This window comes from Trachurus japonicus, chromosome 9 (genome assembly GCF_045865225.1).
Source record: "Trachurus japonicus isolate A0001 chromosome 9, Traja_1.0".
Taxonomy (NCBI): Eukaryota; Metazoa; Chordata; class Actinopteri; order Carangiformes; family Carangidae; genus Trachurus; species Trachurus japonicus.
The window spans coordinates 9672013-9698349 of record NC_140915.1 but is presented as its reverse complement, the minus strand read 5'-3'; the positions used below and the strand labels follow the sequence as shown (position 1 = coordinate 9698349).

Genomic DNA, 26337 nt, shown 5'->3' with positions numbered 1-26337 from the left:
CGCTACAGTCTCACTCTTGTCATTTTCTGAAACTTGGCAGCCCTGAAAGTGCCCTCTAGGAGCCACATCTAGGAGCCAAAACGCGTGCTAATGTGCCCTCTTCAGTGGCGAGGACGCGCTATTATGTGCCCTTTTTTTTCCTTTTCGCCCCTGCCCTTCAAAAAGTCTGTGCACGCCACTGCTGGGCAACAAATTGAATCGAAGGCAACTGGACTTGTATTTGTCTAGGAAGACGTTTCGCCTCTTAAGACGTCTTCCTAGACAAATACAAGTCCAGTTGCCATCGATTCAAATGTTTTTAAATGTTTTTCAAATTGTTCAACAGGCCAAACATTGTGAAAAGCCAACAACAGTTTACGCTGATCGTACTGTACAAGGCCGAAATGGAAGCCCTGAACGTTTGATGGTCGTCATGAAGACACAAAGTGCTCTGACACTGTTTGACATTTCCAAGTGGAGACGTGAGATGGAGACGTTTTGATCCGAGGGCGAAATAAAAAGCTGAGTCGTAAATCAAAAAATCACGATGGCTGACTGAGAGCGGTTTGTGCCAAGCATGAACCCAATCCTGTTGGAGAGATATGTATATGGAAATGTAACCCTCCTGTTGTCCTCCTGTCCTGGGTCAAGGAAGAAGGGAAGGAAGGACGAAGGGAAAGAAGGAAGGAAGGAAGGAAGGAAGGAAGGAAGGACAAAGGGAAAAATGTGAGGAAAGAGGAAAGGGAAAAAGGAAGGAAAGATAGAAGGAGGGAGGGAACAGATTGGGTCAAAAAGGAAGGAAGAAGTAAGGACTACGGGAAGGAAGGGAAAAGGATTGTGGAAAGAAGGAAGGGAAAATGAAGGAAAGAAAGATGGAGGGAGGGAACAGATTGGGTCAAAAAGGAAGGAAGAAGTAAGGACTAAGGGAAGGAAGGAAGGAAGGAAGGAAGGAAGGGGAAAATGATTGTGGAAAGAAGGAAGGGGAAAAAGGAAGGAAAGAAAGATGGAGGAAGGGAACAGATTCATTCAAGGAAGGAAAGAAGAAGGGAAAGAAGGAAGGGAAAGGGGAAGGAAAGAAAGATGGAGCGTTAGGGAACAGATCAGGTCAATTGGATCAAAAGAAGAAGGACGAAGGGAAGGAAGGAAGGACGGAAGGAAGTGAAAAGGGGATTGTTGAAAGAAGGAAGGGAAAGAAAGAAAGATGGAGGGAGGGAACAGATTCGTTCAAGGAAGGAAGAAGATGGAAAGGGGAAGGAAAAAAAGATGGAGGGATAGGGAACAGATCAGGTCAATGGGCTTTATGCACAGCTAATCAATTGGTCCAATAATGTAAGACAGGAAATAAACGAGCTGGCTTATTTCAGGAAGTAGTGGAGCTGTGCATAAAGCCCATTGGATCAAAAGAGGAAGGAAGAAGTAGTAAGGACGAAGGGAAGGAAGGAATGAAGGGAAAAAGGATTGTGGAAAGAAGGAAGGGAGAAAGCAAGGAAAGAAGGAAGGATGGAGGAAGGGAACAGATTGATCCAGAAGGACAACAGGACAAGTTGGCTAACTTCCTGTCAGCAGATGGAGTTAGCAGTCCCCGCCCTCGTCCCTACGTCACCACATTCACGTGCATCCCTTGGCTGCACACACAGAGAGGACCGCCCCTTTATGCCGTTCTCTCTCCTCATTGGATAAAGGTTGTAGGATACAAGGAAAGTTTTCTCCTCGGCTCAGAGCAGAGCAGAGTGACTGACAGACCCGTGTTTCAGACCAAACGCTGTATATAAGTGATTGCTGTGAGAAGATATAACTATTTAAGACTTATATTAACACAAACATTCTGCTTACTTCTGCTTTTAGGATCAGTTGTTCAGACTCTGAAGCATCCAAACTCACCTCGGTTTGTGGAGCTGTTAAAGGGTCGAGTCCTCGTTCAGACGACGACAATCTTCGGAGCTAACGAGGCTGTGAAAGATAAAAGTTCAGATCAGAGGTATCAGGTTCCCGGAGCGCTGCAGCCCGAGGCCGAGACCCAATCCGTTTTAAAGTCCTAATCCGGGGTTTACACAGGGCCCGCTCCTCCTCCTGCTGCTGCTGCTGCTGCTGCTGCCGTCTGATTAGGATATCGCTGTCACGTCATTAATTTTTAAGGTCTAAATATACACAAACAGCACAACCCCCCCACCCTAACCCCCCATCCTCCACCCTCCACCCTCCGATGCATTTGCACTATTTCTGTCCCACAATGCACTCAATCTACAGGTCCGCTGACAGGGACAAATTTACACATCATGCCCCCCCCTCCTCTCCTCTCTCGGTCCGTACTACCTGTATTCAGGGCACGAGGTCCCGCGCTCACTCACTCGGTCTTGGATTCTTGGCATCGTGGCGAAGCCGAAGACTCTACGGCGGTCGGACGACGGCGAGGCTCCACCTGTTGCAGGAAGTTTCAGCGAAGAATCGTCAACGACTCGACTCGACTGGATTCGACTGGATTCGACTCGCTGCTCGGGGTCACGTCCAGGTTTTCTGTTTCTTCTGTTTGTTTCTTTTGGGGGCTGTGACATTTTAATGAGTCATTCCAGAGCTAAACATACAGTCCCCTATATATATATATATATACGTATAGTATATACAGTATGTACACACACATACAGAGCGGCCAGTTTATTAGGGACGGCAGACTGTAACTATAGGACCTTTAAAATGACTGCAGACAGATTGAGTGTTTTTTGAATTTGTAAATTTCTTTTAAAATTGTTTTATAAAACAATCCTCATTAATTCCTATTAAATGGTTTTATTAAATTGATATATGTGTATACAATTATAAATTAAGGATTCTAAATAAGATTATAAAAGAGCTTTACACAGTTTTACATAACATGCAATGCAATATAATGCAATATAATGCAATGCAATACCATGCAATACAATGCAATGCAATTTAAAGTTAAAATTTGTGGGGACAAATGTTATAAATGTAACTTTATATGTTAGTTAAGTTATATTAGTTTAGATATTGAATGTCTTTCTGTCAACAATAATGTCCAATTTAGAGACAAATAGTGTTTAGTGATGATAGATAATTAAATGATGTAACTTAGCCTGTATGAATAAAGTTTTTAAAGTTTATTAACAGAAACAATGCATCAGTCTTAATGTCAAAATCAAACTTGTAACTTTTTAGCCACAAATATCTTTTATTGTTAATGTCAATGATAAATGAAGACGTATCAGTTCGTGCTGCTGCTGTAATGTAAAAGAGAGGAAAGGTCAACGGTCATGGTTGAGTTGAATCATCGGCTCAGCAGCAGCGAACACTTAAAGTCCATTAACGGCGTTTAAGTCCAAACACACACGTCAGCTCTTGTGATTCTGAGCTTCGGCTCCGACTGTAAATGGTTTTTCGGAGGAAGACGCTCGTCCACCTGTCGACTTCGGAGGCCGCGGCCGCGTCTGGATTTACGGCCGCTCGGCTGCTGTTTGACATCCATGATGTAGTGACTGTGTTTCACGCAGCGGGGGCTGATGGCTCGAAATGTGCTCGAGTTACTTTGTTACACATTCCACTGCTGAGCCCCCACCCCAAACTACACCCGACTACACCCACCCCACCCCACCCCGCCCTGCCCCACTGCCCCCTCCTCCACCCTCCTCCATGCAGAGCTGCAGCGGCCTCTGGTCTTGGAGGCCTCGTGTCGGAGCTGACCGCAGCGCTCAGGTTGGACCGACATGAATCTGTGTTTCCGGAGCAGCAGCTAAAACAGCAGAGGACGATCTGACTTATTTACAGACATCCACTTTAAGCTCACACACACACACACACACACACACACACACACACACACACACACACACACACACACACACACAACCATCTCCACAGAGACCGCAGAGGAAATGCATGGTGACACTAGACGTGAAGTGAAGACGTCGGTGTCCTGTAAAAGCTTCATGAGATGTTCAATGTGTCAGACAGAGAGAAACTGTAAAATACAGCAATAAAATCATCATACTGGGCAATAAACTGAAAGTTTTGATCCAAAATCTGAATGAAGATTTAGATAAAGATGGAACAACAATAAATATCAGGGTCCGACTGATTTAATTGATCTCATTTTTGTCTGTGTCGGTCGATAAGAAACGATGTTCAGACTTTTTTTTGCGTCTTCAGACTTTGCAGGTGAACGACAAACTGTCTGGTTTCATGTCGACATGATGTCGTTGCATTAGTGTTTGTGTTTGTGTACTTTGATCTTGTTTCTATAGCATTGATGAACACACAACACAACACAACACTGTAGGACTGGAAACAAAGTACCAATAACTTAGGTTATTGATTGTTAAAGAGTAAAATGTTGAACCTCCAACCACAGATTTGTCATAGGTGACAAATGAGCGTTCATGTAAACAGGAGTAATATTGGACGATTAATCAATTATTGGAGGTTTTTACTTACTAATATTGGTATTATTAGTAATTAGTTATTACTAATATTGGTATTATTGGTATATATATTGGTATATATATATATTGGTATTATTGGTATATATATACAGTATTGATCAGACTCTAATAAATAGACACTGGACAAGGGAGGGAGTTTTGTATACATTTTGTTTAAGGCTTAAATTTCAGTATAATTGAGGGTGTGGCCTCTTTGAGTGACAGGTGGGGGGAGGATACATTATACTTACACCCCCTCCTCTTTTTACCTTGTTTATTTTTATTTATTTATTAGGGTTTTTTTTTTTTAAAGGGACAGTGTACATTAATAAAACATTGTAAAAACAAATGAAAATGTACCCGAGTTAGCTGAAAGGCTAATTTTCATCGGTAGTCCTGATATTAAAGGGTATCCTTTAGAAAAGACAGCAACAATAAAATACCACATATGAAAAAGGTAACACATTCTATAGACAATAACACACATCCAGGATTGTATCATGCTCTTATATACTCTAAAAAAAAAAATCTGTATCAATGTTCAGACTTTTGTTCGTTTAACAAGTCATTGATATGGCATCGACGCAGCACCTCACTACTTCGTCTGCAGTTCCAGTGTTTATGTGCGACAGGCTGTTTTATTTGTATAAATTTGTACGAATAAAACAAACAATAACCTTTGACATCTCAAACAAACTACATTTTAATCCCAACTTTACAACTTTACTTACTCAAAAAGTGAGACATCCTGCCAACTTCTTGAATTTAAAGTTTCTACTAAAGTGCTCTTATTGTAGGAGATAAAAGGACGTGTGTTCATCTCAGGTCGCTCTGCCTTTATTTTGTGTATCAGTGTGTGTGTGTGTGTGTGTGTGTGTTCAGACCCAGTGAAAGGTCCAAATGAAGACGTATGGCGGTCCGGGGGCGGGCCAGATGCCGAGGTTGGATAATAGATGAGTGAAGATCAGTGCGGCTGCTTCCTGTGAGAGAAAACAGAGCAGATTAATCTCAGTCTCCAGTCCCGCCGCGGCCACCCAGAGAATCACTTAACGCCAGAAGATCTGAGTCCGAGGTGTAAATATCTCCAGAGGGGATTTTACCGAGAGGACGAAGTGATGGACCAGAGGAAGACGAGGAGAAAAAACGAGTCTCTGAGTTTCAGGAGAACCGATAAAAACCATCTCAACCTGTGGATCTCCTGTTTGTGTTTCAAGTTTATTTGAGGTTTCAAGGTATTTCAGGTATTTCAGATCTTCTCCAGCGCTAATGTCTCAAAGTCAGAGTCCTGCTGCTGGAGCTGCTCCAAGTTTAGGCCGCGGTGGTGGAGGATCAGCTGCTCTCAGCTGTTGGAGACCTCCAGTGAAGCTCCGCAGGACGCTTTTCAACACCTGAAATCCAACCGGCAGCTTCGCTCTGCTTCTCTCTGCAGGGGCGAGCGTCGCCTGGATGTGGAGAGATTCGTGTTTCGATCCATCACACAGATGCAGAAATCAAGGTTTAATCCAGCGGTGATCGATCATGTTAGCAGACGAGTGAATGCTGGTAAAACTATAGGGGGAGGCCGGCAAAAAAATACCGTCGACGGCAATGGAAAACAGCAACGTCGTCCGGAGTTAAAGGGATAGTTCAACATTTTGGCAAACTGGCCCATTGCCATAATCCCTATAGTCATAGCAGTAGGTTCTTTACCTTTAATTGTCGGTGCAAGCTATTTTTAGAACGGCGGAGCAGAGCCGCGAGCTGCTCAGAGCTACGCTACGGAGGCTCATGGGATTTCTTGGTTTCCCTCATCAAACTCATCAAATACACAATCCAACAACTCCAAAACGCTCTGGTGGACAAGTTGTGACCTGCACATTCACCACGCTATGAGATAATAACACAACGTTACCAGACAGAGTTGTTTTAGAGGTAAATGCAAAGACTGCTTGATGAAAAACTGTCCCTGAAGGCAACGCGCATCAGTGGTTTTGCATGAATTTCCCTCTAAAACAACTCTGTCTGGTAACGTTCTGTTATTATCTCATAGCGTGGTGAATGTGCAGGTCACAACTTGTCCACCAGAGCGTTGTGGAGTTGTTGGATTGTGTATTTGATGAGTTTGATGAGGGAAACCAAGAAATCTCATGAGCCTCCGTAGCGTAGCTCTGAGCAGCTCGCGGCTCTGCTCCGCCGTTCTAAAAATAGCTTGCACCGACAATTAAAAGTAACGAACCTACTGCTATGACTATAGGGATTATGGCAATGGGCCAATTTGCCAAAATGTTGATCTATCCCTGAAGTTTTCTTAATGTGACTTTAAAACTATTAGATGATCTAGAAACAAACCATCATGCAGTTTACTCATCATCCTCTGACAGCGTCACGTCCTGCTTCTCTGTCACTGTTGTCGTTTGATTTTTGATTTTCAGTAAAATAACAAACTCAGAAGAATAAGGAGAAGAAGAGTCCAGGGACATTTTTCTTTCAGGGTCGTCCATATCCAGTGATGCTTAAACACACACACACAGACACACACACTAACAGGTGGCCTGTGTGTTACAAGTGAACAGGTGTCTCTTTGTGGCTCGGCCAAGACACAGCAAGCTGAAAACAAACACACACACACAGCAGCGTCTCTGAGCTGCTAATTACTGAAGTTCATCACCTCAGAGTGAAGTTTAGATAAAACACAGAAACTTCACATTCATCTCACGCTCCACTCCCTCTCCTTCGTGATTTATTCTCCTGGTTTCTTGCAGCTTGACATGGAGTCTGTTGTAGCTCAGCTCCGTCCGGCCGTCAGACGACGTGGGACTTGGGAACAACGTGCGGTTCGGTCGTAGCTGACAGGTCGGCGAGGGTCCAGACTCGCCGCCCGAGGCTCTAGGAGCGCCGATGTGTTGGTGGGAAGCTCCGGCATGTGTTTGTGGATTCAGCGACGACATTTTCTTTTGACGTAAACCACTCCTTCAAGTCGGTCCAATCAGCTGGCAGCCATTTGTTTGTGTGTGTGTGCGGATGAAAATGAAACGGCCTCTTCACGTCCTCATTCTGGGACAAAGCAAGCACGAGTATAAACACTGTAAATCACAGAGGAACATGAAGGCAACTTGGCTGACCTCCGTGGACCGGGGAAAAACCTTCTTAAATTATTAAGTGGCCGAAAAAGAATATGTACACACACACACACACACACACACACACATACATACATACACACGGTCGAGTTAGTGGAGTCCCATGAGAGAGGAGCAAAATAATATACAAGGATCTGAGGCACAGCTCATTAATTCTGACCCATACATTCATCAGTGAACATATGAGAGCGGGAACCTGCTCAGCGTCAAAGAAGAAACAGAGCAGTGTTTTTTTTAAAGGTAAATAATGTGTTTGTAGTGGAGGTCAAACATGTATGGTAAGAAGGTGCTCTTATTGTGAAAGTATCAAAGCGTCAGAGCCACGGAGAAGAAACGCACACAGCCTGTATTCAGAAACGGAGTCCTTAAATAAGCTGTCAGGGCTTCCTGTGACTTTGTGATGTCACAACCGAGCAGCCACCAAGCCCCGCCCCCGCGACCACCACCTGGACCTATAACACCATCATCCAACAACTTGTTGCAGGATTTGGTTTCCTGTTACTCCCATCTAGCGTTGCGGTTGTAGATCGCAAGCAACTCAATTGTATTTTTCATGCTGCATTCACGTGAAATTGGGCAGACGGCAGACGGACAACAGCCGCTGCACGTAACGGCATAAACAAGCCTCTATGTAAACAAGTGGTCCGTCAGCACGAGGCAAAACAATACACGTGACAATATGTTGTCATGGCGATGTCGTATTGTTTACCCGACCCACGTTTTACCGGCTTTCTCTGGACTTCTGTGACTAAAATGACATCTGGTTTGTTACCGACGACGGCCGTCTGCCCAACTGCAGGTGAATGCAGCATCAGTGTAACGCTCCATTCCTCCTCACTGCGTTACCACGGTGACTTTTCACAGACGCCACCTCCACCTGAGCCGACAGCTCCGGTGTCTCCGCTGAGTTTCCGTGGTTTCCTACCGTCACGCTGCCACTGAACGTAAAAACATGGCGACACCACATGGCAGCAGCACCGAGCTTACCCGCTCCATGTAGATATGAATGATATGAACGGCTCATTCAGAGCTGAAAGGAACACTTCAGTTTGTTGATGGGGGGGATTACTGATTAATGAAAAACAGACTTTTGAACCAAATAATCGATTTTCCTGAATAGACAACAGGAGAAGTTACACAATGTCCCTTTAACGTGTACGACCAGCAGAGGGCGCCGTCACTTGACCTTAAACACGTTGTACTATCGGAGCTCATTTGCTGAAAAACCACTTGACTCTGTTTGGAGAACGTGTTTTCACTGCAGGTTCTCACGAGTCAACACCTCGTCCTCAGTCAGAGTCACGGCACTGACAGCTCAAATGCAGATGTTCCTCACAGATACACCTTACAGATGTTGGAGCGGTCTCATTCTGCAGGTCATTATCCAAAGTTCATGACAGATAAGGACTAAATAAACTCTGAGCTTTCGATGACCTAATTTCTAGTCGTTTCCTTTTTTTCTCTTCTGGATCTACAACTTTTTCTTCCTATATTGTGGAAGTTCATTATGTCCGAATGTAGTATTTAGTTTTTCTTTTTCCTTTTTTTCTTTTTCGAGACAAGAAGTTGTTTCTCATACCTTGTTAACAGTTTCGGCGTGTTCTTCCGCCTTCAACTTCTTGTCTTGAAAAAGAAAAAGAAAAACTAAACTTTTTCTTCCATTGCGTGAAACCAGTGGTGGACAGTAACGGAGTAAATTTACTTGAGTACTGTACTTAAGTACATATCCAGAGGATTTGTACTTTACTTGAGTATTAGATTTCTTTGGTACTTATTACTCTTACTTGAATACATTTCCAAGACAAATATTTTTACTTTTACTCCAGTTAATTTCTAGGAAGGCTGAAAAATACTCGTTACTTGCTAGCTTGAACACAAGCTGTGTTTGTCAAAGAAGGAAACCCTGACCCCTAAAAGCAGCACATCAGTGCAGCTGGTTTCAAAGAGTTCATTCTCAGAAACAAGAGTTACTGTAAAAGGTCCTTAAATTAATTTAGAAAAAAATATAGTAATTCATTGATGTGAAAAATAAGAGATTTAAAGGGACAACGAGGAGTTTTGGAAATGCGAAGCGTTTTCACACTACATTTATGAGCCTCCGCGCACCATGAAATTCTTTGACCCGCGCAAGACAGACTCATGTTTTCATTCATCAAGAATTAAAGTCAGAGGTTGGAAGACGATCACATACTGTCGTAGTTCCGACCATAAACGGCGATTCAGCTGCGTTATTCTCATGACTCGCCACGAAACCGAAAGTAAGGAAACGCTGGTCGGCTCGACCAGCATCTCCACCACCACTAATAATAACAAAATAACAATAGAGACAAAACGATATATTTATCGAAAATGGGCCCATTAACAAGTGTGGGTAATGGAGATTCATCCACATTAACGTGAGACTTTTTTTTATAACCGGATAGAAACTCCTCGTTGTCCCTTTAATCTTACTCTTATTTTTACTTAAAGTAAATTTAAAAGCATGTACTTTTGGATACTTAAGTACCTTTAAAAGCAAGTACTTTTTTACTCTTACTCGAGTAACATGTTGACTGAGCTACTTTTACTTGTAACAGAGTAAATTTTGACCAGTAGTATTTATACTCTTACTCAAGTACTGGGGTCGAGTACTCTGTCCATCTCTCTCGTTCCTATAGATCTGTGCTTGTGAGTAACTTTACCACAACGACAGTCAGTCTGACTCTGGACACCGGTGTTGTTGATGATGTTGGTGTTCGACCTCTCCACCACCACTACGACCCGGCCCAGATTGATCGCCGCCACCGCTGCCGTCTCCGAGGCCCCCACAGACGTTTGAGGGAACCTGCTGTCTGCGGTTTGCTTAGACTAAAAAAGCTGCTAAAAGCTGGGATCAATTGGGCGGGGGAATCAATCAGGATCATCCGTGTTTATACGACTCAGTGGGGATTACCTCACTGTTACTGGAATGGCCTCACAGGAATGAGCGGCCATTAAAACAGTGCGACTAAACACTGGGCCGCTGTTTACATAAAAGGTAAGGTGGGCTCGGCCCCCGGTGCTCTGTGTGCCAGAGACAATTAGGCCCCTGTGCCGGCCCCGTAATCCACCGCCGGCCGGGCTCGGGCTAATCAAATTCAAACATAGCTGAGACCCCTCCTCACCCCTCCATCCCCCACTGAAAACAATGAGGGCCGGGATTACATGTGGAGATAGAAAATTAATAAGCTCACACCACACTGGTCCTCTGTGTGTGTGTGTGTGTGTGTGTGTGTGTGTGTGTGTCTCTGTGTGTGTGACAGTGAACACAACATCACAGAAGAACAGTGAATTTAAACAGGACAGGTGGATGATGAAGGAGTTACTTTTCATTTTCGGCCTGTGTTTATTTATTACAGCCGCAAACATCTGTCATCAAATGTAGGATTTTCTGTTTTGTAAAAGTTGGACAAACTCTAAAAGCTCAGTGTTTTTTAGTGGGGAGGGGGGAAGCGAGCAAACGACAGTCTTCATGTAGAAACTCTGGATGAAACCAGTTCATATGAGAATCTATGGACTAATGTGATATCACTTAGTTTTTTTAAAAAAGATTTATACTTTTTTTATTTTGTGATATGTGATATTTTATGTTGAATGTTTTGTGTTTACTGTTGTTTTTAATGTCATGTGATTGTTACATCCTGTATCTTATTTTATCTTATGATGAATTTCCTTTGGGATTAATAAAGTATCTATCTATCTATCTATCTATCTATCTATCTATCTATCTATCTATCTATCTATCTATCTATCTATCTATCTATCTATCTATCTATCTATCTATCTATCTATCTATCTATCTATCTATCTATCTTGTCTTATCTTATCTCATCATGGCCCAGGATTTATTCTGTATAGGACAGAAGGACGGATATCAATTAGTGTTGTGGTCAAGACCACCTAACACAAGACCGAGACAAGACCAAGTTGAGACGGAGTCAAGACTGAGTCCAAACCAATGCGAGACCATTACGTATTCAGTAAGTATTCATAATAATCATGTGGCTTGATATATAGCCTACATTATTCCTCAGATAAAAATAAAAGATAATTTTATATAAAATCTAGTTGAAACAAAGTTTGGGTTGTACAGAAGAACACAGCACAGAACCTGCTGAAGTTTTTCAGATGATTACACAAGCATACTTTAATAGAACAATTGTATATCTTATAAAGTTATTGAATTACATCACATAAACCAAAGTGAGCGAGTGACAGAGAGACATTAAAAAAAAAAAAAAAAGTTGTCATTGCAGCTGTGGTCTTGAGAAAAAAATCCAGCTCAACCAAGACCGAGACAAGACCAAGACCCTGAAAATGTGGTCTAGAGACCGGTCTTATACCACAGTTTCACTGTCTATGAATTTATCTTTATTGAAAAATTTCAGTCAGTTCAGTGTTTAGATGATAAAATCTTATGTTTAATCAGAATATAGTCAGGTGCATTTAAAACAACATGGTTTCTTTGTGTCAACAGACATTCAGATTCATTTACACCTGAGCTGTTCTGTCTGTAACAGCTGGAAAACCCTTAAAAACATGTTCAAGTTTGGACTTTCAGGACTCAGCTTTTTGAAACAACAGGATGAAGATGTTTTATATTTTATTTTATTTTCCCCCAGTTCTCAGAAACCTGAGGTTTTATTTAAAAGACACGTGTAATAAAGGAACTAAACCGGTGACCTTCTTTTTGCTTCTTCTCTGACCTCACTGGAATATTTATTCACATATATTTATTACTGTTTTCATCTGGATCTATAAATAACTTTCTATGAAGCTTTTTGAGGTCTGGTGAGTTTATATTGTGACTTTGGAAACTTTAACAAAGGTGAAACTTTTACTTTTTGCTCAAGAGCTCTTAGTCAGGGGAGTGGGTGGATGTCTTTATGGAAACTTAGTGTGTATTAATCCACGATCTGATCAGATGAATCAAACGTCTCGTGAGCCGCTGCCCAGCCTCAGAGGACACGCACGCGAGGCTCGACGGACGCCTCAGCACGAGGACGGACGTATCAGACTAAACGCCTATAAATACAGGCGCGTGCGGCTCCTGCTCCACCTGAGGATCCTGATCCAGCTCCAACTCTCTGCACATGGACAGAGACGCTGCTGCTGTGTGAGGACTCGGCTTCTGTCTCCTATTTGTTTATTTATTTGTTTTTACTTCTTCTCCTTCTTCTTCCTAATTCTCTTTTTTCCTGTTTTCATGAATGAATTAACCGTTCGCGCCCTCGGATCTTACTGAAACCATGTCTTCTCCCTGTGCGTAAAATGCTGCGCTCGGTGCGTCCTGGCGCGGACTATTCCTTGGAAAATGCGCGGTGTCAGTCGGTGCCCAGTTCCCTTCACGCCCCGCTGCCGTCGTGGTGGATCGCTGCAGAGCAGGAGTGGCATCACGGCGACAAAATCCGGATGAAAGAGCGTCCTTTAGAGCTCAGGCATGCATCGAGTAATGAGATCATTGGCGTTATAAATATCCCCCGTGCCAGCAAAACAACTCCGGCAGCAGCAGCAGCTACTGCAGCGCAGCCAGCCAGCCAGCCAGCCAGCCGGGGTAATGCCCTGGAGCACTGCTGCTGCTGCTGCTGCTGCTGCACACAACAGCTCAGGAGAAGGAGCGACACCACCCAGCAGAAACCATGCTGCCAGAAGAGGTGGCCTATAGCAGCGAGTAGCGTCTCCGTGCTGGAAGAATGAATGTTCCTCTTTACCTTCTTCTGACCTTCGCTCACTTGATTTGCTGCTGCGCCGCCGGAGAGAAGCGCGTCTCCGTGGACTCGGAGCGCCAACAACTTGTGGAGGAGGAGGAGGAGGGGGGGGGGAGCAGGTCCGGACGCAGGACGTGCAGGCTCTACTGCAGGGTGGGCATCGGCTTCCACCTCCAGATCCATCCCGACGGCAGAGTGAACGGCAGCCATGAGCCCAACCAGCTGAGTAAGTCCCTGCTCCTTCACTCACACTCACTCACTGCTGCTAAATTATACATATACGACCAGAGTGCGCGTCCTGCTGCTGAGAAAGACGCGCACTTGGATCCACGACGACTTTCAGCACCACTCAGTATTTACTCTCTCTAATTGACCCCCCTCTTGTATCATTTAATTTACAAATGACAACCCACACACCCCCCCCCTCCTCCTCCTCCTCCCCTCCTCCGTCCTCCTCTTGGGACATTTTAACAATAATGATTTACACTGGAGGCACGTAAGGAGCGCGCGCCCTAAACTTAGGCTGCGTGACCCTGTGAAATATCTGAGCGGCCCCGGCGGCCCCACGCATCTGCAGCTTGACGAGCCTTGTTTGTGTCTCTCCGGGATGTTATGTTGTTGGCAGGTAGAGACTATTTGTGGAAGTGACAGGTGCAGGCAGAGACACCAGGATGTGTTGGATTGCCCATCAGCACGATTGTCATCACAACTACGCTACTACACACACAGAGACACACACACACAGAGAGACACACATTGTAAAAGATATCCGGCTTCAGATTTACTACTGCTGCTTATACTGCTTACTACTACTTTTGAAAAATTAAAATAGGTCAAAACAAAGAGGAATAATAAAGTTGAGTTACTTTCTTGTGCAGATTCTGGTCTGATTTCTGCAGCGTGACCCTGTGCACATTTGATTTTTAATGCACCAATACCAACATTTGAACAGTTTAAGTATAAATCAGAGCCACAATTATTCATTTTTGTGCATAAACAGAGAGTTAACCAGCATTTTTCCACAGAAATGAAGGTGATCAGTGCATTTGTTTGTGTCTGCCTCTATAAAAGTGGGGAAATTCAAATATATATACAGTATAAGATCAGAAAAGAGAGAGCTGCACCAGATCAGGATTAATTTATTAATCAGGACAGTTATGAAGAAGAGTTTATTAACATTTATTACACAACTGTCCTGTCTGTGAGTCGTCGTCCAGAGGCCATAAATCAGATTTCCAGTTTTTTACTACCCCCCTCCTCCTCCACATCGCTCACCGTGAAAGTGCACTTGTGCCTCCATTTCATGGTCCCCCTCCTTCAGACGAGTTGTCAGGTTACATGGATTTCACCGCAGCAGCCGTGTGGTTTTGAATCCTGCATGACAGCAGAGGAGACGAGCAGCAGGAGGAGGAGGAGGAGGAGGAGGAGGAGGCTGCAACATGAGGAAGATTGTTTCAGGAGTTTAAACTCAGTTCACTTCTGCACACACACAACGACAACACTGTGTTTTAATCTGGATTTAATTTTTATGAATTACAAAAACAATGTTTTAATGAAGAACTTGTTGTATTTTGTTCTCTTTAAGTTCATCTTTGCTTCTCTGAACCTGGTTTTCACTCCATCGTGAACCTGAAGGTTGAGTGATGCAGAACGTCTCAGGTCAAACACGCCATGGGCCAGCACACGATATCACAACATCTTTCAAAATAAAACTTTAAAACTTATCACTCAGACACAGAAACACATATTCATGTACTTTTTTCTGCATCATTGTATTAAACATACATGGACATCACACATTGTTTGCATGTGAAACAAACTTACTGTTACAGTATTTGTGCAGCCAGGTCTGGTCCTCGCTGCTGATTGTGAAGTTTCCTTCTGACAGATTTGTGTTTGTTAAGCACAGATGTCTCTGTCTGCTGCATGACTTCAGTCAGTGGAGTTTAATTTGTCAAACAACAAACACGATGATGGGCCATCATTACTACATGTCAGTTTTAATCAGTCACTAACCCTACAGGACGTTTAAAAGGTCAGAAAAATAAAACTATCTCAGCGTTGAGATGACAAGTTTTATGACGTTTAGGGCTGTTGTAGTTGTTTTTTGTTATGTCCTTTTAAAGAAAAGCTGGAACAGAAGGAGGGTGTGGATTTCTGAGTTAAAAACTCAAAATTTTCAAGTTTTCCAGTTGTAGTTTTACAAGAAAACCTTTTTTTTTATCTCTTCAAATCAAAGAATGAAAATCACATCTAAACTTTGCAAGGTTGGAGGAACTTGATTTAAAAAAAAATACTGTGAGTTGTTTTCTTGTCAATTTGTGACTTAAAACTTGAAAAACCATAAATTCCCCCTAGGCCTACTCCTTCCAGCTAATAAAAAAAAAAAAAAAAAAAAACTACACTGGCCCATATGCTGTAGCTACTGAATGTGAGATGCTAATTTGAGATGTTTTGTGTTGTTGCTGCATAAAAAGTTTTTTTAAAAGCTCTGAGCTGCATCCGTCTCCTCGACCGCGGAGAAGCTACGAGCTGCAGAAAGAGACAAAACCTAGTAAAACACACTTGTTGTCTGTCTGTCCGTCCTCTCAGGTGTCCTGGAGCTGTTTGCGGTTTCTCAGGGGGTCATCGGCATCAAAGGCGTCTACAGCAACAGGTTCCTGGCCATGAATAAAAGAGGACGTCTCCACGCCACCGTGAGTCTCAGACTGGTCCTACCACTCAAATCATCATCATCATTGGATGCTGCTACTAAAGTTACTGTTCATATGTTGTCCAGTCATGCAGTTGTATTAGCTCCAGATGTTTTTCAGATGATCACCACCTCATCCAGCTGTTCTGGCTAACAAGCTAACGAGCTAGCAGCTGCTTATTTCTGGTGCCATGTGAGCTCAGGATTTACTCTCCAGCCTGGTCTTCTCCATGACAACAAGAGATAAATAGGTTTATGAATCTTTAGCTCTGTTCACCTGCTAGCCGCTAACGTCGTTGTCTGAAGAGCAAACAGTGGTCAGAAACCAGGAAGTAGCCTCAATACGCAGTGCAACCAAAACAATGAGCTAACAAAGAGGCTAAAAGGCTCAAAGAGCTGCTGAGTTGTGTGTTGTGTAATTTCTCATGACTCAACTCTGAAATGTCGTTGTCTCATTATGTTGTGGAAGTAACTGAAAGATAGGGAAGATAGGATAAGGGTCACAAAACCTGCATATGTGAAAAGCGACCAAGGTAGTTGTGTGAGATGAGACGTTTAAAAACGGTCTTGAATGCTTTTGTTCACAGTCTGTTAGCTGTTAATGCCGTTGTCTGATGAACAGGTAGCCTACAGCGATGCTAAACCAAAACAATGAGCTAACAAAAAGTCTAAAAGACGAGTCTGAACTGTTGTTTTCTTGATGTGTGGTGGAAGTAACAGATCAGTAAGACAAGACTGCAGACTTTTCTTGGACAAAACATGTAAGAAGCGACCAAAGTAGCTGTATAAGCCTGTATAAGCCTGTTAGCTGCTAACGTCGTCGTCTGATGAGCAGGTAGCCTAGCGAACAGTGGTCCTACACCAGCAACCAAAACAAAGAGCTAAAAGAGGCAAAAGGCCCATAAAGCTGCTGAGTTGTGTGATGGATGGTTGATGTGCTGGATGGAGTTAAAGGGATACTTCACCCAAAATCGATAATTCACCAATCATCTACTACTCACCGTCATGCCAAGGAAGGGTTTGGAGAACTTCATGAGTCATCAAAACGCTTTAGGAGTTCCAGGGGGGGTCTGGCTGGCAATGGATCTTCATATAATGGCGGTGGATTGTGCTCACTATTGAATCGTCTAAAACACACACTATGAAACATCCAGATACCTCCATAATGCGCGAGATTTGCTGCGAGATGTTCCTTTGTCATTGTAAAGCATTTGGATGTACTCTTAAAGCGTTTTGATGACTCTCTGAACTCTTCCTTGGCATGACGGTGAGTAGATGATTGGTGAATTATCGATTTTTTTTAGGTGAAGTATCCCTTTAACAGACTCTCTTCAACAGTTGTGTGAAATTAGAAGTTAAAATCACTGTGGAAAGTGACACATGTTGTATATTGATGCAGATGCTACCCTTACAGTTTCATGTTGTTTACTTCGATCATCTCTGGTGTGACTTCCTGCCAGTGTCCTGACTCACTGTGTCCAAACAAACAGTGAATGTGCATGTGATTCAGAGATGAAGCTGTTATTCAGCGTCTTCCTGCGTCCAAACCGAGTGCAGCCATGTTTGTTTTATAATTTCCCAGTCTCTGCTGCCTGCAGCTCTGCATCAGCGTGTCACTGCTGTAATCTTTAGCCACAGTTTTGAAGACTTTTAAATCTCCCCCCACCCTAAACAATACACAGTAAACCCAAATCTGGCTGCAGCAGCTTGGCCTCGCTGGCGTCAGCAGGAGCGCCCGGCTCCGCAGACGAGTCATCTGTGGGAGCGTTGGCAGGCGAGTGCAGAGAAACTGCCCCCCCGCCCCCCATTAGCATGTGTTAATGGGAAGAGCAGATTAAGTCCTATCTGGGATAGGCTGATAATATACAGAGGCGTGAGCCACAAAGTGAAAATCAATATGTTGGGTAAACAATCGAGCCGGAGAGTCGGCGAGCTGCTGCTGCTGCTGGTGTGTCACGCTGTGCGACGGCGATTTATGTCCCCACAGCTCCCGGTATTGTTTCATGAAGCCGTGTCAGCGGGGTGGGGGGGTTGGCGATGTGGCGTCTGTGTTCAAAGTGAATCTTGTTAGAAAAACGCAGCATTGTGACTGAGCTCTGTCCACCAGCAGATACATAATTCAGCAGAGGAAACAAACTTTTCTGTCGGTCGGGTCAAAGCAGAAGCAGCGGCGCAAAACAACATTTACATATTATGAACTGGAAAACATAACAAGACGGGCCGTGGATAATAAGAGGGAAACAATGGGACAAAGTGAAACGCTGCACGCCGCAGGATGTCGCCTCAAACTAAAGACCTGATTGGGTTTTGTTCTGCTGGAAGTTTGTCTGAGTCCAGTCGTGTCTCATCTGCCTCCACTTCCTGTTACAAACTGTTGAAAAGTCTGGATTTGGTTGCTGATTTGGTCACTTTTTGTGGCTCCATTGTGAATATTCACTTTAACTAATTGATTTTTCCTCTTATACTATTGGGGAATCTTGGAAAAGTCAAGGTTTTAATGAGATCAATGAGATCTTTAGTGAGAGAGTGCAGTTACCCATCCATACATAGAATGCTATTGGCTTCCGTCGACAGTAATCAATAACCATGATGATGAGTCCTTCCTTTTTTTTTTTTTTTAGCTTCCTGTCTTTACTGGGCATATACGATCATTCAGAACTTAAAGGGATAGTTCAACATTTTGGCAAATTGGCCCATTGCCATAATCCCTATAGTTCGTTACCTTTAATTGTCGGTGCAAGCTATTTTTAGAACGGCGGAGCAGAGCCGTGAGCTGCTCAGAGCTACGCTACGGAGGCTAATGGGATTTCTTGGTTTCCCTCATCAAACTCATCAAATACACAATCCAACAACTCCAAAACAACTCTGTCTGGTAACGTTCTGTTATTATCTCATAGCGTGGTGAATGTGCAGGTCACAACTTGTCCACCAGAGCGTTTTGGAGTTGTTGGATTGTGTATTTGATGAGTTTGATGAGGGAAACCAAGAAATCCCATTAGCCTCCATAGCGTAGCTCTGAGCAGCTCGCGGCTCTGCTCCGCCGTTCTAAAAATAGCTTGCACCGACAAATAAAGGTAACAAACCTACTCCTAAAACTATAGGGATTATGGCAATGGGCCAATTTGCCAAAATGTTGAACTATCCCTTTAAACGGCTCTGATCTGTTTCAGGACGTCTTTAGTTTTCATTTTGACCTTTGGGTGGGCCACATGAGGAATGTCCATTTGCACATAAGAAATCAAATCAAAGACATTCAATGGGCTAAAACATACAGTATACTACAACTTGCTTCATCTTCAGGACAAATTCATCTTCATTTTTTTATGTTTATCTTATAGATTGTAGTTTTTTTGTGAACTCTTTCTGTGCAGTTCAGCTTTACCAGCTTCATACCTTTGCACTCTGGGAGACTCCTTCTCCTTCTCCTTCTCCTTCCTCCAACCGTTTGCCGTCGCAGCTTATTCTTGCCTCCAGAGCGGCTCTGCCTCGGAGAAATATTTGTACAACTAAAACTCCAATCTGTAGCTACAGCTGCACTCTGCTATTTAACTGCCTCGATGATTTGGTGTGGATGTAAACCTTGGCAGAGGGAGGGATGGATGGATGGATGGAGGGAGGGAGGGCAGACTCGGTCGGTCCTGACGGTATCAGGTGACATCAACAAACCGATCTTGTTGCCGTCGTCTGTCGTGTTTAATATTTGGTTGTTTTCACAGTGACGGTTTATCGGCTGAATAATGAGCAGACAGATGCACTTTGCTCTCGGTGACCTGCAACAGCAATAGGCATCGCACACAACGATCGTATGGAGGGTTGAGAGAGGGTCACCTGCATTAGTTGAACAAACAGAGGGAGACAAGAGGAAAGAGAAATGGAGTCAGGGAAGTGAAACCTCGAGTACCAACAGAAAAGACTCAGATATTAAGGATTTAATAGGTGAAACCACCTCGTTTCTTTCGTTTTTTATTATTATTTCTGTCATTTCCTGAGACATTTCACAGCTGCCGTTTCTTTTTTCCAGCGGATGATTTATGCCGAAGACACTTTTTAATGTCAGATGAAACGTTTCCCTCCCACGGCTGCTTCATTTACAAGCCAACTTTCTTTAATTGTAGTGACTGCGAGAGTCTGTTTACCATTGACAAACACTCTCTCAACACACACTTGATGGATTGCCATGAAATCTGGTACAGATGTCCCCCCACGGTCCCCAGAGGATGCATCCTACTGACTTTGATGATCCCCCTGACTTCAAGGTTTCCATGTATCCGCTTGAAATATCTCTCAACGAGCATCGCTTTCCATCCGAGTCTCTGTTAACAAGATTTTAAAACCCACACTTTAAAAAAAGTTGGTGCGTATCGGTGTGAGTCGGGTCGTAGAAGTTCAGGTTGCCGTCTCAGATTTTTGAATTAAGAAACATCTGTCAATAGAAGTGGTAAGGAAATATTATTTAGTCATCATCAGTAAGTAACTTTCCACCTCTGCCCTCGGTACAGCTAACCCCGGGGATCATGGGAAAGGTCCCTTTAAAAGAGTGTGACCAATCCAGCAGGGCAAGAGCCAGGTTAAACAGCTGTACAAGCATTATGATTTTAACAATAAGATCTCTGGAATCTGGCTGCAGCCATTAAATCCTATGAAAAGCTGCAGGGGCCAAATCTTCTTCCTGGTATGCATGCTCGTGTACGTGTGTGTGTGTACGTGTATGTGTGTGTGTGTGTGTGTGTGTGTACACTGGTACGTGCTTCGGTGGATTTGTTTCCAAATGTGTAATTCCCCCGACCGGTACCAGTCAGAGTATGGTTATGTTGCTCAAAACGCAGCGTTCTTGTTAAATCATGTCAATCCATCCGTATAGCAACGACTCGGGAGCTCTGTGCAATTTTCTAATCATCTTTAAAAACAACAGCCAGAAGGAACAGTGGGTCACTTTGAATAACTTAAACCCGTCTGTAGTCTTCTGCAGCGGCGGCGGCGGTGGTGGTTTGCAGCGGCGCGCTCTCTCTCCTGTGACTGGCATGTTTACCAAACGCTGTAATGGCATCATTTTCTGCTATGCTGCACTCTTCAGCAAAGCAGAACAGTTTGTTTTATTTGAGAATGGCAGCAGGGTTATACAAGGAAGTCTCGGCACAGCGCGGCGAGGAACCCAGGCTTCCCCGGGTAGCTACATGTTTCCCACTCGAGGATATTTTTAGGTACCAAACAGGAACGTTTAATGAATATCAGAAAACTTTCAGATAAGGGGCCGTAACGTATTGGTTTTTACATTCTCGGGATGGATATCATCATCATCATCATCATCGTCATCATCATCATTATATCATCGTCCAGCCTCTGGGAGCCAAATAATCACAGTCAGAGCAACACTAATGGTTGTTGTATAGTTCCTCCTCCACCTTTCCAATGTCAGACTGTGTGAACTCCTCTCTCATGCTCTCATTCATCATTCGTTACACAACAACTGTCATCACTTCGCATGTGTGCAAAATCACAAATTCCTTCATCTCCGCTCGTATCATTCATCACATTTTGCTCGTCTCCCGTGACAGCGGCCTCTTCTCTCCACTCCGCCCGTTTGAGAGTGAAAACCATCGACTGTAGTTTAGACTTTCTGGATCTTTTTAAAAAAAAATCAAATCTGCAATCAAAACAATTTATAACATGTGATAACGACATAAAAAGAAACATCAGTATGATTTCACCTGCTACCGACCTCCTCCAACCTCTGATACAACCCATGTGAGTGTCTCCTGAATTAGCAGGCTGTACATACAACGCTTTTGTCGTCACGGTTACAATAATAAACTCACCCGTGGACTGCACACCGACAGTGGCGTGCGTACCTACCTCCGTTGCCATGGTCATTGCAATAATAATAACGGTCACGGTTTGGTCAGGTTTAAGGAACAAAAACTTAATTGGTAAGGTTTGGGGGAAAAAAAAAAAGATTGTGTTCTGGCTTGAAAGAAGTGACTCCTTGACTTTGGTTGTCATAGTTATAATAATAAAAACATGATGTGGTCCTCATAGATGGATGGAAGGATGGATGAATAGAAAGGAAACAAAGTATAAAGATAAAAAATATAAAATGATGTATGTGCTTTGTACATCGTATTGTAATAATAATCAATATCATCATCATATTTAAAAAAAAAAAAAAATGAATTAATTTATACAGAACTGTGTAAAAATGGCACTGAAAACACACAAAAACCAAAAGCGGCAGCACTGGAAACCTTATCCGCTACATAGCTGTACGTTTCCCACTTTGCTCCTTTCATAATCGCTACGACCACCAGATGTCGCCTAGCAACAAAACGTTAACTATGGGTCATAATGAACTGCTGCTGCACATCTCTCTTGTTTTACACATCGAACTGCCTTCAGGAATATATATATTCAATATATTCAAGCCTAAATCTGTGAACAAGAAGAGTGTGAAGAGCAAAAAAACCCATAACAACAAAAAAACAGTTATTAATCCATCTGTGTAACAAACTGATCAACAGCCTGTGTGTTGACTTTGTAGCTGAAGTTAATGCAGCAGCCGTAATGAGTTAGAGACCAGTAAGTACCAGAGGAGGCTCTGCTGCTGTCAATCAAAGCATCTCTGTGATAAGGAAAGTCATTTAGGCCACTTTGAAAATCCGCCCCCGGGTTATTCTGGGGCTCGGCCAATCAGATCGCAATCAGATGATGTCATGTTGCCCCGCACTTGGGCCGCTTGCTTTGACATTTTCCCATCCTGAACTGAACACTGCTGTGAATAATATGACATTACAAATACATACTATACAACCCAGCTCTGCATCAACAACAGCTCCTTCAGTGTTGGTTCTTTAAGAGAACAAGTTCACTATCAGCCTGTCTGAAACATAATAGATGATAGAGCCAATCATCAGTGTTGATTGTTAACAAACGTTCCTCAGAGGAGGGAAACACATCACAGTTTATCCAGACCATCAGAGAAAGACTCTCACAGTAGCAGACGTGCATGTGTAGATGGGTCCGTATGTCAGATCGGTATTAACAAGGAAATAAAATTACATCAGTGTGGAGAATCTGGCAGAAACTCTTCTCCTTCTCCTCCTTCTTCTTCCAGATGCTCGATCTTGAAAAGGAAAGGGAGTCGTTATGTTTTCTCTCCCGACTTTAAGACATTTATCTAAAGAAGAAACAAAGGGTCAGCTTTAGTGGTGACGTGCAAACATAGATCCCACATGTTCTGCAGCTGAGCCTTGATTAGATGTGGACAGTTTGATAATTAAACAATTCATCAATAATACTCCCAGTGATTGATCTAAACTGTTGAACTTCAGTTTTACTGAGGTTCTTCAAGTTTTTATTGTGTTTTATTTTTAAGGTTTGATCCATAAGGAAATATATTTTTGGTTTCAAGAGCCAAAACGGTCTCTCCGCTTCTCCCTGGAGTTCTAACGAGACGGAGTGATACAAAAAAAATAAAAATGGAGCAGATTTTTTACAATTAAACACTCAGAGAAACCAAATCCTGCAAAGTTGTTGGAGAGTGGGTCCAGGAGGTGAGGGGGCGGGACTTTGTTGTGACATCACAAAGTGACAGGAAGTCCTGACGGCTGGTTTTAAGGCTCAGTTTCTGAATACAGGCTGTGTGCATTTCTCTGTGGACTGAGGCTTTGATACTTTCACAGTATTAATATAGAACCTAGAGCTGCTTTATAATCACACTACACATGGACATCTACCTTTATACTGTATGGAGCTTTAAAGGGATAGTAGCATTTTTTTTAAGGTGGGGTTGTATGATCTACAAATAGCCCCTAAGTACTTTAATTGCAGTAGAAGACTCTCTGCACTCCTCCCGTTAGCAACACCAGCCCATAGCCCTGCCCAGAGATTTAAAACATACAGTGTTGTGAACAGACCCAAAGAAACTGTCTATTTTCGTGGCCTAAAAGAGGTTTTACCTAAAAGAAAATACACAGTTCCATTGTTCGCTATAATATAATTTTTTCCAGCCCCTCAAAGTGCAGGAAAAACGCAGTTTTTATTTGGACCTAACCAACTGCTGATCGGCGGGCGCTAACCCTGGGCTGAGGGATACGTAAGTTGGTTAGGTCCAAATATATTATAGCGAACAATGGAACTGTGTTTTTTTTTTTCAGGTAAAACCTCTTTTAGGCCGCGAAAATAGGCCGTTTATTTGGGTCTGTTCACAACACTGTATGTTGTAAATCTCTGGGCAGGGCTATGGGCTGGCGTTGCTAACGGGAGGAGTGCAGAGAGTCTTCTACTGCAATTAAAGTACTTAGGGGCTATTTGTAGATCATACAACCCCACTTTAAAAAAAATGCTACTATCCCTTTAATACAAACATCTACCTTTATTTTGAAGGAGCTTTAACACAAACATCTACCTTTATATTGAAGGAGATTCTTCATACTGTGTGGGTTCTTTGAGGTAACACCTGTTAATTGATCATCTCTATCTTCTCTTGCAGGAGTGGTTCACAGACGACTGTAAGTTCAGGGAACGTTTCCAGGAGAACAGCTACAACACTTACGCCTCAGTAATCCACAGGAACCACAGGACTGGTCGCGATTGGTTCGTGGCCCTCAACAAGAGGGGCAAAGCTAAAATGGGCTCCAGCCCGCGGGTCAAATCCCAGCATGTGTCCACCCACTTCTTGCCAAGGGTCAGTTTGCATGACAGGAGCGAGCGAGGCTTCACCATAGCAGACAGGAGCAAAGAGAGGAGGAAACCGCCGCCGCCGCCGGCTGCGCCAAAACCTCTCTTGGAGAAGGCGAACGTCCAAGCGGGAACGGCACCGAAACGGACGCAGGTCAAGTACTGGCCCAAGTACCGGTTTGGATAAACATTACAGGGTTTGGCTCTATGTGGAGGAATACATGGTTGGTAGACTTTTGGACATGTGCTGTAAGTCATGGGCGAGGCCGAAAGACTGACAATGGTCATTTGCCACATTCAAAGCATTCCGGGTATCTATGAAGTGTAGGAAAACCTTAAAGGGCTGCCAGGTGCCAACTACAGAGCTTCCCTCTCTCTGAAGAAGCTGTGATCACCCAGTTGTGAGTCGTCTTTCCACTTGAGTTGATGATGCTCTGTCCTGTTTTGTGTTTTCAGTTGTTTTCATGGTGACATTCAGCAAAACGTCAATTCTTAACTTCCTCCATGTTCACTTGAAATCCAAAAATTATTATATTCTTTATATGGGAGCAGAGTAGGGCCTTTTAAGTTGTTTTGTTCTTTTTCTCAGCCCAGATTTGTATTTTGTTTCCACAACTCCTTATCAGAATATATAATGATATATGTGTAGCTACCTAATTTCCCTCTTCTTTAGCAAAGATAGTGTCATCATTCACTAAAAACAGTAGCCCTCATCTTCATCTTACAAAAGATGATGAGGGAAGGCTAATTATGATTGCACAATATTATCTTCAAGGACATAATGTATTTTTTAAAGTGAAGCCATTTTCATACAGCCCCTAAAGAGATTTAAATTTTCAGTAAAGTCAAATGGGAGTACACACATTTAGCAAAGTTAAAGTTATCTCAAAGTTATTGTTATTACAGATGTTATTATGACAGAAAGAAATGCAGTTTAAAATTGAAAAGTTACATAAAATAAGACCAAGAGGCTGTTTGTAGCCTAAATTTCCTATATAGTCTCAGGCCACAAGCCACAGCATTGAGCAGAGCTGTACATCACCAGATTAGACTGGGAGACACAGTGACTCGGTATCGGAAAAGTGTTCAGACTGGCGCTAGCTAGTTAGCATGCTAACTAGTAGAAAAAAATGTATATAGCATTATAACAAAAGGAACAAAACAAGAGTTTAACATCAGAATGAATCTTTGTGCAAAGTTTCGTCTTCTGGTCATTAGTTAGTTAGCTGTTCAGGCTAATGTTGGCTATGTAGCAATAGCAAAACAAAACAAAAAATTAGCACCTTTAAAATGTCTAAAATTTGGATGAATATGCAGAACGTAATTGTAAAATTAAATTTATAATCGGCCAGGAAAGTAACAAGTTGCTGCATGTGTTAACATCTAATCCCACATATGTAGATGACAAAAAAATATGATTGCAAAGAAAAAAAGGAGTTGGTTTAACGCTAGAAAATAATCATATGACAGTATGTTTGTTCTCCCTGTTGGCTGGAGGGAAAATGATGTGATGAGTTTGAGTCATTTTTAGCTTCTTCTGAGACTCTGTCTGAAACCTGGCTTGAAAAGAGCTTCAAACATGTCTCCTTCCTAAACATACACACACACCAGCCAACTGTCCTTTCCCTAACACCAGATTTGTGATAATCAACATGAAAATAAAGACCGGCTCTCCGGAGACCCTCCCCTCCTCCTGGACAGCTGTTGAGGGATCA

General features: G+C 43.0%; 1 protein-coding gene and 1 long non-coding RNA gene across 3 annotated transcripts in view; one reads left to right on the top strand and one right to left on the bottom strand.

Moving 5' to 3' along the window:
• Positions 1 to 26337, bottom strand: part of LOC146980968 (uncharacterized) — a 330839-nt gene that overhangs the window by 289845 nt on the left and 14657 nt on the right. The gene's annotated exons all lie outside the window — the stretch shown is intronic.
• On the top strand, positions 13243 to 25010 carry fgf5 (fibroblast growth factor 5). Its single transcript, XM_085785891.1, has 3 exons — positions 13243 to 13483; positions 15850 to 15953; positions 24435 to 25010. Exons 1-3 carry the CDS (start codon positions 13243 to 13245, stop codon positions 24807 to 24809), a joined length of 720 nt encoding a protein of 239 aa, XP_085642017.1. The 3' UTR covers positions 24810 to 25010.